This window comes from Chelonia mydas, chromosome 24 (genome assembly GCF_015237465.2).
Source record: "Chelonia mydas isolate rCheMyd1 chromosome 24, rCheMyd1.pri.v2, whole genome shotgun sequence".
Taxonomy (NCBI): Eukaryota; Metazoa; Chordata; order Testudines; family Cheloniidae; genus Chelonia; species Chelonia mydas.
In genome coordinates this window covers 1,478,049-1,494,451 of record NC_051264.2, presented here as the reverse complement: position 1 = coordinate 1,494,451, position 16,403 = coordinate 1,478,049, and the positions used below count along the sequence as shown (strand labels likewise).

At 69.3% G+C, this 16,403-nt stretch overlaps 1 protein-coding gene across 15 annotated transcripts in view; it reads right to left on the bottom strand.

Moving 5' to 3' along the window:
• Positions 1 to 16,403, bottom strand: part of DENND4B (DENN domain containing 4B) — a 20,423-nt gene extending 4,020 nt beyond the window's left edge. Inside the window, exons 1-23 of one of the 15 annotated variants that reach the window (XM_037882867.2) lie at positions 16,100 to 16,178; positions 14,733 to 14,925; positions 11,142 to 11,460; positions 9,756 to 10,008; positions 9,496 to 9,565; positions 8,954 to 9,123; positions 7,867 to 8,108; positions 7,620 to 7,686; positions 6,382 to 6,440; positions 6,044 to 6,188; positions 5,788 to 5,963; positions 5,419 to 5,519; positions 5,134 to 5,349; positions 4,908 to 5,053; positions 3,612 to 3,751; positions 3,410 to 3,533; positions 2,933 to 3,139; positions 2,657 to 2,785; positions 2,308 to 2,458; positions 1,987 to 2,145; positions 1,318 to 1,778; positions 917 to 1,039; positions 43 to 218 (exon numbers count right to left, since the gene is read on the bottom strand). In XM_037882867.2, the coding sequence (XP_037738795.1) occupies positions 43 to 218; positions 917 to 1,039; positions 1,318 to 1,778; positions 1,987 to 2,145; positions 2,308 to 2,458; positions 2,657 to 2,785; positions 2,933 to 3,139; positions 3,410 to 3,533; positions 3,612 to 3,751; positions 4,908 to 5,053; positions 5,134 to 5,349; positions 5,419 to 5,519; positions 5,788 to 5,963; positions 6,044 to 6,188; positions 6,382 to 6,440; positions 7,620 to 7,686; positions 7,867 to 8,108; positions 8,954 to 9,123; positions 9,496 to 9,565; positions 9,756 to 10,008; positions 11,142 to 11,440 (3,614 nt within the window). In that variant the 5' untranslated portion in view covers positions 11,441 to 11,460; positions 14,733 to 14,925; positions 16,100 to 16,178. The other 14 variants (XM_037882870.2, XM_037882868.2, XM_043535620.1 and 11 more) reach the window with 14 other exon arrangements.

The following is a 16,403-nucleotide window of genomic DNA, read 5'->3' as shown; positions in this document are numbered from 1 at the left end:
GGCGGGGAGTGCAGGGGGTTCCCGCCGAGGGCAGGGTCTGACCTGGGGGGCTGCTGGAAGTCCTGGATCTCGATGCTGAGCAAGGGCACGAAGGGGCGGGCGCAGAAGGGGCAGCTGGTGTTGAGGTTGGAGTCGTCGGGCGTCCAGCCGGCCATCACCTCCTCGTCGTGCACCAGGGAGCCGCACGCCTGGCACCGCGAGCAGCTGGAGAGCCGGATCTGCGGGGGGGACTCGGCTCAGCCCCAGCCCCACGCCCACCCCGCAGCTCGCCCCGGGGGGACTCGGCTCAGCCCCAGCCCCACGCCCACCCCGCAGCTCGCCCCGGTGGGACGGGACTCAGCCCCACCCCCACCCCGCAGCTCGCCCCGGGGGGACGGGACTCAGCCCCAGCCCCACCCCGCAGCTCGTCCCAGGGGGGGACAGGGGACTCGGCTCAGCCCCACCCCCTCCCCGCAGCTCACGGGGGGGGGGGGAAGGGGGAGGAGGGACTCGGCTCAGCCCCATCCCCACCCTGCAGCTCGCCCCAGGGGGGGAACTCAGCTCAGCTCAGCCCCACCCCTACCCCCACCCCTCAGCTCGCCCCAGGGGTGGGAGACTCGGCTCAGCCCCACCCCCACCCCACAGCTCGCCCCAGGGGTGGGAGACTCGGCTCAGCCCCACCCCCACCCCACAGCTCACTCCAGGGGGTGAGGGAACTCGGCTCAGCCCCACCTCCACCCCCCAGCTCGCCCCAGGGGGCGGGAGAACTCGGCTCAGCCCCACCCCTACCCCCAGGGGGTGGGGGAACTCGGCTCAGCCCCACCGCTACCCTCAGCTCGCCCCAGGGGACTCCCACCCAGCAGGCACGGCCTCAGGCAGGTCCCGGGGGGGGCTCATCTCTACAGCCCAGGCCTAGGGCAGGTCGGGGGGGCCTCACCTCCACAGGGGGCAGCTCCGGCCCGGCCAAGGCCTCGGGCAGTGGATCCGACGACTTGCGCAGGCTAAAGCTGCCAAGCGACGTGTCCGACAGGTCAAACTCGCTGCCCAGGGAGACGGAGCTCTGGGGGGAGAGGAGACGTGAGCCCCAGGGGACCCCCCAGCTCAGCGGGACCTCCCCGCAGGAGACGCTGATGCTGCTCCCACCCACGCCAAGGTCTCCAGCCCAGCAGCTCACGCGGGGGCACCAGGTCCCTGCCAGTTCCAGGAGTGCAACACCCCCAGCCCCACAGCAGAGTTTGGGGGGGTCCTGCCCACAGGCCTAGCCCAGCAGCTATGGGGGAGGGTCCCCCCAGTCCAACCCCCGCCCAGGAGCAGTGGGAGGCGCGTCCCAGCCCCTACCTCTGAGGCGGTGGAGTCGGGGCGCTCGTGGGGGTGCAGCAGGCTCTCCACGGGGCTCTTGCGCGGCGGGGGCTCTGTCTGCTCCGAGGCCCGGCGCAGGGAGCCGGCGTCCCACCGGGGGCTGGGCTGCTCCACGCTGGCGGCGTGACGCAGGGAGGGGCGCTTGGCTGGGGACAGCAGCTGCTGCAGCTTGGCGGCCAGCCCCCGGCGCGGCGTGCCCCCCAGGCTGTTGTGGTTCTCGTCGCGCCGGCCCGGCTTGGAGCCCTGGGCGCCCGGCCCCAGGCTCAGCTGCACCTCAGCGCTGTCCGGGGCCGGCCGGTCGCCCTCGTCCGTCTGGAAGCTGAGATCAGACAGACTCCCGTCCTCCGAGCTGCCGGGCCCGTCCAGGAGCTGGCGCAGCCCGGGGGGGAGGGCGACGAACGAGTCACTGCCGGGCTCCAGCACCCCCAGGGCCTTGATCACTGGGGGGAAAAACAGGGTTACGGGGGCGGGGGGGGCGAAGCCGGGTCCCTCACAGCTCCGAACCCCAGCACATCCCCCAAGCCCGGTGACCCCTGCACCCCACACTCCTGCCCGGGAGTCCCTGAGCAGGGGCCCTGCCCCCAGGTTTCGTCTTGCCCACCCCCTCCCGGCGAGCTCCCTGCCCCACCCCGCCAGGCTGCGACTCACTCTGGGCCACGCCGGTCTCCACCGCGGAGGTTTCGCTGCGGGGGAAGGTGCCGCTGTTGCTCTTCGCCAGCTGGGGGCCCGGCGAGGGCTCGCGCAGGCTGCGCCCGGCCCATGTGGTCTGGCGCTGAAGGCTGGGGCGGGGCTGGGGGCCCTGGTTCTCTGCGCAGCCAGGGGAGAGAGAACATGGGCTGCTGGCCCCACCCCTGCCCCAGGGGCCCGGCCCCCCTACCCCCACCCCGGCCAGCCCCACCCCTGCCCTGCCTGGCCCCCCTAGCCTCGCCCCATGGGCCCGGCCGGCCCCACCCCACATGCCCCACACACCTGGCAGGGTGCTGCCGTGGGCCTCGCTCTCCAGCTGCCGCTGCCGCAGGGGCTGCCGGAACTGGGCGGTGCCCAACACCACGTTGCGCAGCTTGGCCCAGCGCAGCCGCCCGCCCTGGGTGCCCGAGGGCCACTTGCTCTCCAGCACGGCCTGCAAGAGAACGAGCCCCCCGGGGCCACGGGTTACCTGGGAGATCGGAGGAGGGGCCCCCCATGTTCCCCCCCCAGCAGCAGACACCGCCAGGCTCTCGCCCCCAGGGCACAGCATCACCAGAGGGAGCTCCCCGCCTCAGCCCTCGGGGCCCGCCCTGGCCCCAGCCCCAGGCGCCCGCCCGCCGCACGCCGATACCTTGTTGTAGTAGCCGTAGGTGACGGTGTTGGGCACGATGCCAGCCCGTTTCATCTCGAGCAGGACGCGGACAGAGAGCACCGGCTCGCCGTACTGCCCGCACAGCTGCATGAGGCTGCGGTAGCAGACCTGGGGGGCAGGAAGCACAGGGCACCGTGAGGGGGGTGGGGGAACCCGGGTGCCGCCCCGTGCAGTCAGCCGGGTGGGCGCTGCTGGGTCACGTGGGCAGGGCGCGGGGGGCTGGTGCTGGGGCACGGGAGGCAGGGGGGTCCACACCTCGTCTGGCAGCACCACCTTCCTGCTCTCCATCTGCTTCAGCACTTCGTAGGCCGTCTGCAGCGCCCGCACCTTGGAGGGGGCAGCCCGCACGTAGGTGGGCAGGTAGATGAACCACAGCCCGTAGCAGTGCCCCAGTAGGCACCGCGCCCACATGTCCGGCATGGACGAGTACTTCTGTGCCACCCGCTGCGCCATCTTCATCTCCTGGGGGGGGACAGCCGGGTCAGGGGGGCCAGCTCTGCCCAGGACAGGCCTCCCCACCGCCTCAGGGGGCTTGCACCCCATCAGTTCCGCCTAGGTCAGGCCCCACCCAGCTCCACCCAGGACAGGCCTCTGCCACCCACCCAGCGCCTGGCGGCACCCCCCCCAGCTCCCCCAAGGACAGGCCACCCCCCCAGGGGCTCGTTCCCGGTGTTCCCTGCAGGGAGGGGTGAGCCCAGCCCACTCGCTGCACTAGTGAGCCTGGGCTGTCACCTGCTTGGTCCTGCGCGGTGCGGGGCTGCTGGGGGCGCTGCTCTTGGGCTGGCACAGCAGAGCCGCCAGCTGGTCCTGGGGGCGCTCGAAGAGCTCGGACCGCAGCACGGGGAAGCTGTCATAGCTGTGGGGGAGGAGAGGGGGTGTCAGGGGGCGGCCAGGGATATGGGGGGGACCGGGGCGCTGGGGGGGTGGGTCTCACCAGTAGAGCGCGGGCAGCTCGGCGCCATCGGGGCCCAGGGGCTCTTCGGGGGGCATGATGAAGACCGTGTGCTCACTGCCGTGTGAGTCGTCCAGCTCCATCAGGGGCGCGTCCTCGGCCTTCTCCAGATCCACCTGCACCTGGGGAGCGGAGGGCTGCTCAGGGCGGGCCAGCATGTCCCCCAGAACACCCCCCGGCTGGGAGCTCCCTGCCCCAGAACAGGGCCGCCTTGGTCTGCCCCCCCGCCCCGACACTGGCCCTGATCCGGGAGCTGCCTCAGCCCCCGCCCAGTTCAGTCACAGGAGTGGCCTGGTCCAGGCCCCCCAGCCCCATGGGATGGGGCCTGGGGGTGGGGGTGAGCAGGATATGTGGCTGAGCAAGTTGCAGGGACAGCCCTTGGGTGGAGGGGTGAGGCACAGCAGGGGGCGCCAGAGGGGGGGGTGTCATCAGGGTGGAGGGAGGGGGAGTTAGGGGCATCAGGGGGCAGGGGCGGGGCATTGTTAGGAGTGTCAGGGGCAGCATGTTGCTAAGGGCGGGGGGGGCATTGCTAGGGGTGGGGTGTTGTCTCCTGGCAACTGATGGCCTGGCCCTTCCCCCCCCAAGGTGAGAGTAAAAGGGCTGGAGAACAAAGGAATCAGGTGGCCTCCTGGCCCGGGAAAGGGACAAAGCCCAGAGGAGGAGGGATGGAGAGGGTTTCAGTTTGGGGCTGGCTGGAGACGAGGAATGAAGTGAAGACGGGGTTGTCTGGCTCACTGCCCCCCAAAATGGACCCGGCTGAGGGGTCCTGTTCTCTGCACCTGCAAACTCCGTGTTAGACCATGTCCCTGTCATCTAATAAAGCTTCTGTTTTACTGGCTGGCTGAGAGTCACGTCTCACTGCGGAGTTGGGGGGCAGGACCCTCTGGCTTCCCCAGGACCCCGCCTGGGCAGACTCGCTGAGGGGCAGAGGATGCTGAAGGCTCCGAGGTCAGACCCAGGAAGGTGGAAGCTGTGTGAGCTGCTTGCCCTGGGGACAGGCTGCTCCCAGAGAGGAGACTTCACCCGAGTCCTGCCTGGATTCGTAGGGAGCAGTTCCAGAGCATCGCCCGGGGACTGTGACAGGGTGTTGCTAAGGATGGGCCAGGAGGACCAGGAGCAGGGAATTAGGAGGGTCAGGGGCGGGGTGTTGCTAAGGGCGGGGTGTTGCTGGGGTGCCAGGGGCAGGGTGTTGGGGGCGTCAGGGGCAAGTGTCGCTCGGGGCGGGGCGTTGCTGGGGTGTCAGGGGCAAGCGTCGCTCGGGGCGGGGCGGGGCGTCACCTTCTCGACGCAGGTGTCGAAGAACTCCAGGCAGGCGTGCCGGTCGCTGACGAAGGAGCACTCCTGGATGAACTGCGTGAAGAGCTGCGTGCGCAGCAGCTGCCCGTAGAACTTCTGGTAGGCGCGGTCCCGGGATTTGAGGAAACCTGGGGGGGGATGGGGGAGGGGGGTCACATGGGAGCTCAGCCCCCTCCCCCCATCCTCCCCCCAGGTGTGCCCCCCTCACCCTGCAGGAAGAAGAGGCTGCTGGAGTCGTGGGTGGTGTCGCAGGGTGCCCGGGTGATGGGCAGCAGGAAAGAGCGGTATCCCTTCAGCACGCAGGCCATGAAGCGCAGGAAGGAGGCCTGGATCTCCAGCTCCAGCTGCTTGCGCCGCCCGTACACCAGGTCGTAGTCGGTGAGCAGGAACTCCAGCGACGCCTCCTCCACCGGCTTGTTGTACACTGCGGGGAGCAGCGGGGTTAGCACAGCCCCCACAGACGCCCCGCCAGCCCCCCCAGCTCCCCACTCACTCTCATCCAGCTGCTGGAAGTGGGCGTGCAGTGCAGCCAGCAGCACCTTGCAGGGCCGGCGGGGCAGTGAGCGGGGCGACAGCAGCTTCCTCTCCTCACTCCTGGCAGGGGAGACAGAGACAAGCACAAAGCCGGGCTGCCCTCACCGTTAGCGCCTCCTACTGGGCTGCCCTGGCCCCCCGCTCACCCTCCCCGGCCCAGCACCGTGACGCAGCCACTTCTGGGCTGGAGCGAGGGCGGACGCCACGTCGCACGGCGCTGCGAGGGCCAGCCAAGGGCCAGGCAGGACACCGGGGTTCGCCCTGGGGACATGCCCAGGAATACGGACACCCCATGGCTGGGGAGGGGACCGGGCCCAGGGCAACTCACAGGAAGATGGTGTTGGTGTCGAGGTCGACACAGATGACGTCGCGGGGCGGGTCGTGCAGGTCGAAGTAGCTAGAGTGGATGCCGACGATGAAGGGCACGGGGGCGCACAGCACATCTGCCAGCGTCAGCGGGCACAGCGGGATGTAGGGGCACTGCCAGCACAGCGGGAAGATCATCTGGGGGCGGGGCAGGGAGAGAGGAGTCAGCGAGCCGAGGGGGCGGGCCCACTGCCCTCCCCACCCAGGGCCAGACTCACGGAGACGAGCGCCTCGCTCACGCTGGTCAGCACGTCGGGCCGCAGCGAGTGGATCAGCAGCTTCTGCTCGGTCAGCACGGCCAGCAGCAGCGTGACGGCGTTCTCGGGGCCCAGGTTCTGCAGCAGGGTCAGGAAGCTGGCTCCGCTGTGGGGTGGAGGGGGGAGAGGATGCAGCATCCAGACAACACAGAACCCCCCCCCCCCCCCCCAACACAGCCACGGCCAGAGCGGGCACTGCCCGTCCCCCCCAAATCACCAAAGGGATCCTGAGCCCCTAATCCTCCCCCCAAGGCATGAGCACCCCCCAGGCTGCCCCGACCACCCCCCGGGGGCTGTACCTGAGCGGCAGCGGGGAGGACACAGGCTGGCACAGCAGCAGGTTATCGTAGGGAGACATCTGGGGGGAGACGAGATTGACGGCATGGTCGGTTTTCTCACCCTGGGCAGACATGGGGCAGCCCCGGGGCAGGGATGGGGTGGGGGACAGCCCAGGGGGCAGGGAAGGGGGGTGGTATGTGAGGGCAGGGGGAAACCCCAGGGTAAGGATGGGGAGGTGCGAGGGGCAGCCCAGGGGGCAGGGATGGGGGCAAGCAGGGGGCAGCCCAGGGGGCAGGGATGGGTGTGAGTGCGGGGCAGGGTGAGGGACAGCCCTGGGGCAGGGATTTGGGGGGCTCACAGGAGCCTCGGGCTTTCATAGACATGGGCTGGGAATCACTGACCCAAAACATCAGCTGAAGGCCAAATGTGAGCAGAGTGGCCAGCGTGGAGAAAAGCAGGGCCAGGGCCAGGGCGCCAGGTGTGACAAAGCGGGAATGTTCTTTATGCTTTCTCTGAGTATTGTGTGGGTGCCTCAGTTTCCCCTAGGCATTTCTTAAGTATCTAGGTGGTGGGATCAGGGGGTGTGACTGTTGCAGATCCCTAGAGGCCCAGTGTGATGGTGTCTGCACAGAGAATGGCCGACACCCTGTCTCCTGGCAACTGATGGCCTGGGCCCCTCCTCTGCAAAGGTGCGGACTGAAGGTGCGGAGAACAAAGAGATCAGGTGGCCTCCTGGCCCGGGAGAGAGACAAAGGCCAGAGGAGGGGCGGGAGAGTTTTCAGTTTAGGGCTGGCTGGGGAAATGGAGGGAAGCCCAGAACTGGGGTCTAGCCTCCCTGCCCCCCAAGGTGGACCTGATTGAGGGGTCCTGGTCTCTGTACCTACAAGCTCTGTTTTAGACCATGTTCCTGTCGTCTAATAAACCTTCTGTTTTACCGGCTGGCTGAGAGTCCTGTCTGACTGCGGAGTTGGGGGGCAGGACCCTCTGGCTTCCCCAGGACCCCGCCTGGACGGACTGGCTGTGGGAAGTGCACGGAGGGGCAGAGGAGGCTGAAGGCTCCGAGGTCAGACCCAGGAAGGTGGAAGCCGGGTGAGCTTCTTGCCCTGGGGGCAGGCTGCTCCTAGAGAGGAGGGTTCACCCGAGTCCTGACTGGCTTTGTAGGGAGCAGTTCCAGAGCATCGCCCGGGGACGCCTTGACTCCAGGGCAGGGCTAGCAGCCCCAGCAGAAGAGCATCTGCCCAGGGCAGGGGCCACTCACCTGCACTAGGATGCGCGGTCGCTGCGGAGACGGGAAGGGGACGTTGTGCATGAAGTGGGAGATGTGCCTGGGGGGAGAAGAGCCCGTCAGAGAGGGAGGTGGGGGCTCCCTAGCCCCTCTCACTGGGGGGGATTACCCCCCATCCGTTCCCTGCAGATCCACCCTGGGGTCTCCACCCCCCATCGCCCCCAGCCCCTCCCCCCAGGCCTCCCCCTCCCCCCATCGCCCCAGGCCCCCCGGCGCTCACGTCTCCAGGGGCAGCACGTGGGGCCCCGAGATGGAGTAGCGATAGATGAACATGAGGAACTTGCGGAAGACGTCGAAGAGGGGCCAGTGCGACAGGACGCAGATGCTGCGGCGAGTCTGCACCGACTTGCTGGCGATGGGGCGCCGGTCGACCACGCTGAGCAGGCCCAGCCGCAGGCTTTGCTTCTCCGAGAGCCGCTCCCGCGGGTAGGCCTCATGGAACTGGATGGCAGCGCCGTACACCTGACGGGGGGCCCAGTCACTGGGGGGGGCCATAGGCGTGGGAACTAGGGGGCGGGGGTGCTAGTGTGGGGGTCCCGCCCGCCACCCAGGGCTCTGCTCCGGGCCCCACACCTGGAGTCTGCACATGGGGTCCCCGCTGCTGCCGGCCCAGCCCCAAGGACTCTTCTTCCAGCCCCACACACAGGGTCCCAGCCTTTGCCCCTTACCTCTGTCTGTGTTCCCGGCCCTGTCCCAGAGCCCTGGCCCTGCTCCCGGCCCCGGCTCCGGGGAATGGGGGGAGGGGGGCACGGACAGGAGTAAGGGGGCGGGAGTGGGCCCACTGGCTTTCAGCACCCACACTGTAAAAAGTGTTCCAGCACCACTGGGGGGCAGGGGTGGGAGACAATGGAGCAGGGGGCCCAGTCATGGGGGGACGACAATGGGGTGGGGGCCCCGGGTATGGGGACAGGGCAGGGGTGGGGCTGGCCATGGGGGGAGGAGACAATGGGACAGGGGGTCCCGGTCACGGGGGGACGAGACGATGGGGCAGGGGATGTCGGGGCAGGGGGTCCCAGTCACGGGGGGAGGGGATGACAGGGCAGGGGGTCCCGGTCACAGGGGGAGGGGATGATGGGGCAGGGGGTCCCGGGACATGGGGGGAGGAGGGGAGGTCGGGGCAGGGTAAGCAGCACCTTCGCTCACCTACCAGCAGGAGGCGCCTCCACACAGTGAGCCTGCGGCTTCTGCCTTGGAGCCAGGCAGGACCCCCTGATTCACCCCGTTCCAGGTCCCCAGAGACTCCAACCCACTGGGATGGCCCAGGCCCCCTCCCTTAATACCATCTCTCCCCCTCCAGACCCTCCTACCTTGTCCCCTGAAGCCCCAGTCAGCACAAAGGTGGAGAAGACGGGCAGCTGGTACTTGGTGTTGACGGGCCAGCTCTCGATGGTGGCCCCCATGGGCAGGCAGAAGACGGGCACCGAGTCGGGCAGTGGGAATGACTCACTGTCCTGCTCAGGGTAGCGGCTCAAGAGACCTGGAGAGAGAGACGCACGTCACGCGGAGCGCTAGGAGAACCAGGGGGTCTGGGCTAGCAGGGGCCGTGGGTCAGGAGTGAGGGGCACTGGCAGAGCTGGAGGGTGGAGTGAGGGGAGCTGGCAGTGATGGCACTGCTCCTGCCCACCCCATACCTGGTGCCATCAGGTCCTCACTCCATGTCGCTGGCGGGGGCCAGGTCTCCCCTACCCCCAGGCTGGGGGCACAGCTTCCCCCTCTCCCCAGGCTCGGGGGGCAGCTAGGGCCAGGTCTCCCCTTCCCCCAGGTTCAGGGCACAGCATCTCCCCTCCCCACAGGCTCGGGGCACAGCATCTCCCCTCCCCCCAGGCTTGGGAGGAAGCGGGGGCTCTACCTGCTTCATAGACCAGGGTGTTGGCTTTGGACATGGCCATCTTGTAGCACAGGAACACGGCCGGGCCCCACTGCGAGGAGAGAGCAGAGCAGGGTCAGTGGGGCTGCGGCACAGGACAGAGGGACCCGCCCCTCCTCCTCCCGGGAGGGACAGCTGGCACCAGGTCAAAGAACCCAGCACAGCTCTGCCCTGCCCCCCTGTCCGGCACTGGCCCAGCTGCCTTCACACCCTGCCCAGAGCCAGGGGCCGCCAGGACCCACCATGCCAGCGTTGAGGTTCCTGTCCACCCGGCAGAAGGTGTGAGGCGTGTTCTCCCCCTTGCTGGGCACGACCAGGCAGATGTCGGTGATGCCCAGGGTGTTGTGGCCCTGGGACTCAGCGGCCCGGCGGTAGGTGAGGAAGGTGCGCTGGTGGCTGGCGGCGCCCGAGCTGAGGTTGGCAGGGCGGCTGTAGGGCGTCGTGCGGATGATCTCGTAGCCCGGCTTCAGGCGGTCCTTCCCCTCACAGTGCACCCTGCCGGGGATGGATGGGGCTAAGCAGGCACTGCTTTGGGGGTGGGGGCACCCCACACCCAGAGCGGTTTACCCAGCCCAGGGGGAGGGGAAGGGGAAGGAGCCCTGCCCAACCCTGGGGAGGGGAAGGGACCCAGCCCAGCAGGAGGGGGCAGAGGAGGGGTCCAGTCCAGGGAGTAGGGGGAGGAGCCCTGGGGAGGGGAAAGGGAAGGGCCCAGCCCAGCGGGAGCAGGGAGGGGAGGGGAGGGGTCCAGTCCAGGGGGAGGGGGAGGAGCCCTGCCCAGCCCTGGGGAGGGGAAAGGGAAGGGCCCAGTCCAGCAGGAGCAGGGAGGGGAAGGGTCCAGTCCAGGGGGAGGGGGAGGAGCCCTGCCCAGCTCTGGGGAGGGGAAAGGGAAGGGCCCAGCCCAGCAGGAGCGGGGAGGGGAGGGGTCCAGTCCAGGGGGAGGGGGAGGAGCCCTGCCCAGCTCTGGGGAGGGGAAAGGGAAGGGCCCAGCCCAGCAGGAGCGGGGAGGGGAAGGGTCCAGTCCAGGGGGAGGGGGAGGAGCCCTGCCCAGCTCTGGGGAGGGGAAAGGGAAGGGCCCAGCCCAGCAGGAGCGGGGAGGGGAAGGGTCCAGTCCAGGGGGAGGGGGAGGAGCCCTGCCCAGCTCTGGGGAGGGGAAAGGGAAGGGCCCAGCCCAGCAGGAGCGGGGAGGGGAAGGGTCCAGTCCAGGGGGAGGGGGAGGAGCCCTGCCCAGCTCTGGGGAGGGGAAAGGGAAGGGCCCAGCCCAGCAGGAGCGGGGAGGGGAAGGGTCCAGTCCAGGGGGAGGGGGAGGAGCCCTGCCCAGCTCTGGGGAGGGGAAAGGGAAGGGCCCAGCCCAGCAGGAGCGAGGAGGGGAGGGGTCCAGTCCAGGGGGAGGGGGAGGAGCCCTGCCCAGCCCTGGGGAGAGGAAAGGGAAGGGCCCAGCCCAGCAGGAGCGGGGAGGGGAGGGGTCCAGTCCGGGGCGGGGGAGGAGACCTGCCCAGCCCAGGGGAGGGGAAAGGGAAGGGCCCAGCCCAGCAGGAGCGGGGAGGGGAGGGGAGGGGTCAGAACCCTGCCCAGCCCTGGGGAGGGGACGGGGCTCCCAGAGGTGGGCTGAGCGCGGCCCCCATGCCCACCCCAGCTCGATGAGGGGCGGCTTGCCGCGGCCCCGCTTGTAGCAGAGGTACATCTGGGGGCTGTTGAGGAGGGTGGCATTCAGGTCCACGGGGTGGCCGGACGTGCTGTTCTCGATGCAGGTGAAGCCCTGGGGCACGTCCTCGCCCTGCGAGCGGATGACCACGGCCACGTCGGTGATGGGCTCGCTGGGCCGGGCCGGCCGGGGCTGCTGGCTCTCCTCTTCCAAGGCCTTGGAGGAGTCGGTCAAGCCAGCCACCACAAAATAGTCCACGAGCTGCGGCGGCTTCTCCTCCGCCATGGCGGCGGGGTTCACGGCATCTGGGGAGGGAGCAGGAGGGCATCAGCGGGGGGGAGGGCAGGGCCAGGATGGCAGGCTGAGGGGTGAGGGACAGCGCCAGAGGCGTGGGGCCAAGGGGGAGGGGCGGAGGCCAGGGGGGGACGGCACCACGGGGGGGGGGCGGAGGCCAGCGGGGGACGGCGTCAAGGGGGACGGGTGGAGGCTGGGGGGGACGGCGCCATGCGGGAGGGGCGGGGGGGACCAGACCCCACAACAGACCCACAAGGTGACCTCACAGAGGCTGGCCCAGCGTGGCCAATAGGAGCCACAGGATCCAGGACAGAACACGCCGTATGGTGACATCATGGAAACAAGGCTGCCAGCAGCCAATGGGAGCAGCTGCTCCTGCTCCCTGCCCGGGGGAAGAAGGGGACGCGCTGGGGCGGTGTCACAGGGAGCATGGGGGCAGGGCTGTTTGGGGGGCTATGGGCAGGAAAGGGGTGGGGTGGGCTGTTTGGGACAGGGAAGGCAGAAGAGGAGGCTGTTTGGGGGGATATGGGACAGGGAGGGGCTGGGTAGGAGCTGCCCCGGGGCCAAGCTGGATTGATTTAGGCGCAGAGTCTGAGAACCCAGGGTACCTGGGAGGCGCGACCCACTGAGCCCTCGGGGCTGAGCTGACAGAGCGAAAGTGCCAGGAGGAAGGGAGGCAGCTTCCTGTTTCCGGCTCAGGCCCAGGCCGGCTCTGACATCAAGTCACCCGCTGGAACATCAGGGGGACCCGTGGGGTTTTTGCGGGGTGACCCCTCCCGCCCCGGGATCCCCACAGCACTCCTGGTTTCTCAGGGGCTTCCAGGACTCCAGACAGAGCTCTGCCCAGGGCCTGGTGGCAGCCCCAGCCTCCCTTCTCCCTTCCCCCTTCTCCTGACGCAGGCTTCCCGCTCAAGAGCCCCGCCCCGGCCAGCTGCTGGGCCCCCAAGTGACCCACACACACACACCCCGGCAGGGAGAAAGTCACAGACTCTCAGAGGCAGGAAGGATGTTCCCAGGGAAAGACCCGAAAGGGGAAGGAAGAGGCTGAAGGCGCCAGGGCACGTTTCTGCTTCTGGCACAGGGCGAACGGGGTTAGTCATGGCCGATGCAGGTGCACGACCGGGCGGGGGGCGTGATGGGGGGTTACAGACGGAGATGGAAGAGAACCGAGAAGCCCGGGTCACGCTGCGTTCCAAAGCGATGGGGCGCCCACCTCTGGTCACTGCACCCAATGCTGGTTCCCATCTGGGAACGGACAGGACCGTCCGGGGACGGGAGCCTCATGGAGCAGCACCGGAATGCACACACAACCCAGAGAGGGAAGCCCCATTTCACACCACATACCAGCAGCCAGAGGAACTCCCCACCACAAGGTCCCAGCGAGGCCCAGAGCTGGGCAGGGTTCAGGAAAGGCTCTTAGGTGGAGGGGGAGGGCACTCAGCGGAGAGCAGTTTCTGAGGGCTTGAGGCCTGCACAGGGGAAAACATCCTTCCCGGGCAGGGTACCCCAAACCAGGGACTCCTGTCCCATCCATGTGGCAGCTGGTAGCAGCCCCCGGCGGGGCAGGGGGGAAACCTGGCTGGCTGGGCCCCTGGCCAGATTCGCTCTGGCAATTCCTGGGATCCTGGATGCAGAGGCCTTTGGGTGAATCAGACCAACCCCTGGCACAGCCCCCGACCAGCCGGGTCCCCCAGCTGCTCCACATGCCCCCAGCAGGGTCACACCAGGCCAGTGGGAGCCAGTTCCCTGCTCACAATACTTCATTCTCTCCCTGTAACGGGCGCCCTGGCACTGCGGCCGCCAGCTCCTGTCGGGGGGCAGGCTCACAGCTGGCAGACCAGGCAGCTCCCTGACACGGCACAGGCGAAAAGCTAAACCAACCCAGCTCCTGCAGCAGGGTTACCATGGCGAGGGAGGCACGGGGCCCAAAGGGGACCCCCCTACGCCAGGGGCGACCTGGAGAGGAGCCGGGGCCGTGTCAGGGCTCACCAGCAAAGGGCCATGAACGCGCCCCTCAGGCCCGGCACAGCACAAGGGAAGAGATGCTGCTCCAGGGTGGGGAGCACATCACCTGTTCCAACTTCCCCAGCGGCTCTTGCCCCCTATCTCCCTCTCGGGCACAGCTGCCCCCAGCCCACACCAGGGTACCCTGCTGCTGGTCTAGATCTCACCCCTCCGCCCTGAGCAGCTCCCCCAGCCCGTCCTGGGTTTAGGGCACAGGGCGAGTGAGGGGGAAACAGCTGCCCCCCCGAGAAGATCATATAACCTGCTCACCCATGCAGGGGGGTGTTACACTGTCCCCCGAGACCCCCCCATGCCCCTAGCGCTGCATGTCATGGACTGGCCTGCCCTGCTCTGGCCCCCCAGTGACAGGCACTGCCAAGCTACCACCCGCCCTATATTTAGCCCCGGCCCATGTGATCGCTCGTGCTGCAGCAGGAAGAGATTCAGGCGGCTCTTAATTTAGCTTCCTGTAACCTAATGCAGGCCAGGGAGAAACTGCCCCTGCTGCCCCCCCAAAATCTACCCCCACAGCTTGCGGCTCAACCTCCATCCCCCCCACCACCCAGCCAGCCTGGCAGGTCATCTCGACTCGGGGGCTCAGTGGGGAGCCCCCCACTCGCTACACTCTGGCACAGACCTAGGGCTTCCCACCGAGCCCCACAGGAGGGGCCCTGCTGACCTGCCTCGCTCGGCCCCCAGGCCTCCCTAGCAGGACCCTGCACCCACCCCAGCCCCACCCCAGGGGACAGCAAAGGCCAGGCCTGCCTGGGGCATGAGAGGTGGCGCTAACCAAGGCTGCCTGGAGGCCGGGCACAGCGCCGGGGCGGATGCACCAGACAGGCCGAGGGCTGCGTGGGGACAGCCCGGAGGCCTCCCGCAGTGCTGGGAGCTGCACAGACGTATTTACCTCTCATCTGCTGCCAGCGCTGCCTAAATAATGCACAATCCTCCCTGTTCCAGACAGCTCAGCCCCCCGGCCCTGAGCGTGCCACTACCCGGCCTGCCTGGCACCTGCCGCTTCGGGAACACCCTGCCCCACAGCTGGGGAGCCCAGGGGTCAAGGACAGCAGCAGGTGCCTTTAACCCCACTCTCCCTTGGGCTCTGTTTCTTGCTCTGGGAGAAGAGCAGGTGTAGCAGTCAGAGCAAGGGGGGCTGGGAGCCAGGACACCACAGCCGTCACTAACTAGCCCCCGGGCCACAGACAGTACGCCCCCTGTCCCCTGAGCGGGAGGCCCCTCGGGGCCAGCGGGGAGCTCGCCCCCCTGGCCAGGGCTGTACCTGCTCTGCAGATGCACAGACACCTTTGCTCGGCCAGCACGTTACACCACCACCTCCTCGCTGCTCCGGAGGGACCCGCCGGATCCCGTCTGCCGCGGGCAGGGGCTGTGGGCAGGGGCTGCCAGCCTCCCTGCAGGCCAGGCAAGGAGAGTGGGACTTTCCATTCTTGTCCGCAACTGCAACCAGGAGGCAGCTGCCAGCCAAAGCAGAACTCAGAATGAGGAAGCCGAGAGTTCCCTGCGGAGGGGCAGGGCGGCACCCCAAAGCCAGCATGGGCGGCTCAAGGCCCGTTTCCATGCTGCCCGCTTGGGGGGGGCCCCCGCGGCGAGACCGGAGAAGGGCTGTGGTCCTGGTGCGTGTACATCTAACAGCACGGCTCTGGGGCGGCTTACAGCAACGACGGGTCCAGCTGCGGCCCCTCCCCAGCCACAGGAAACCACCCCAACCCTTCAGAGCCCGCCTGTGCGGGGGGGACCCACCCAGGGGGTGGGCTGCAGGGACCAGGCCCTGGCACCAGCGTGGGTGGGGCCATCCCAAGCTGCCAGCCAGACCTCTCGTCCCAGCCCGGCTCCCCTGGGAACCCCCCAACACACCCTGAGCAGGGGCTCAGCCGGCCACAGGGACAGAGCTCCCTGCTCGGGGCAAAAAGCCCGGCTGCACCTGCCCCTTGGCTGGACGGACGGGGCCCCAGGGGTGGCAGCTCTCACCCGGGCAATGGGGCAGCCCCCGCTGCCAGGCCAGGGTGGAGAGATCACAGGGACACAGACCCACCCGCCGCCCTGCCTGGGGCAAACCTGCACCCACCGGCGGGGGGCAATGAGTTTGGTGCCCCCCCTTGGGGCACCACATCATGGCATGTGGGGGGGGCTGGTCTTTACAGAAACCCCAACATGGAACTGGTTTCTGGCATAACCGAGTCACCTGCCCCACAGCGCCTGCACCTGGCCTGCCCCCCACCTGCCCCCCCCACACCTAGCCTGCCCCCCACATCCCCTGAAACTGGCCTGCCCCACACCTGCCCCCCCACACCCAGCCTGCCCCCCCACACCCCCTGCACCTAGCCTGCCCCTCCCATCCCCTGCACCTGGCCTGCCCCCCACCTGCCCCCCCACACCCCCTGCACCTAGCCTGCCCCTCACATCCCCTGCACCTAGCCTGCCCCACACCTGCCCCCCCACACCCCCTGCACCTAGCCTGCCCCCCACATCCCCTGCAACTGGCCTGCCCCACACCTGCCCCCCCACACCCGGCCTGCCCCCCCACACCCCCTGCACCTAGCCTGCCCCCCACCTGTCCCCCCACACCCGGCCTGCCCCCCACCTGGCCGCTCAGCGCCCGCGGCCGCGCAGACCCGGCTCGGCCCCTACCTGCCCCGCCGAGGGAGCGAGCGGAGGCCGCCGGGGCTCCCCGCACCCGCGGGGCGGGTCCTGCCGGGCGCGGGGGGGCCGCGGGAGTTCCGGGGGCGCGGGGGGGGGTGCGGGGGGGGCAGAGCGCGGGGGGGCCGCGGGAGTTCCGGGGGTGCGGGGGGGGCAGAGCGCGGGGGGGCCGCGGGGGTTCCGGGGGGGCGGGGCGCGGGGGTCCCGAGGGGCAGGGCCAGGTCACGCCCCGCCCCCTACCTGCGCTCGGCCCCCAGGCCCCGCTACCCGGCTCCCGCCATCGCCGCCCGGCCCC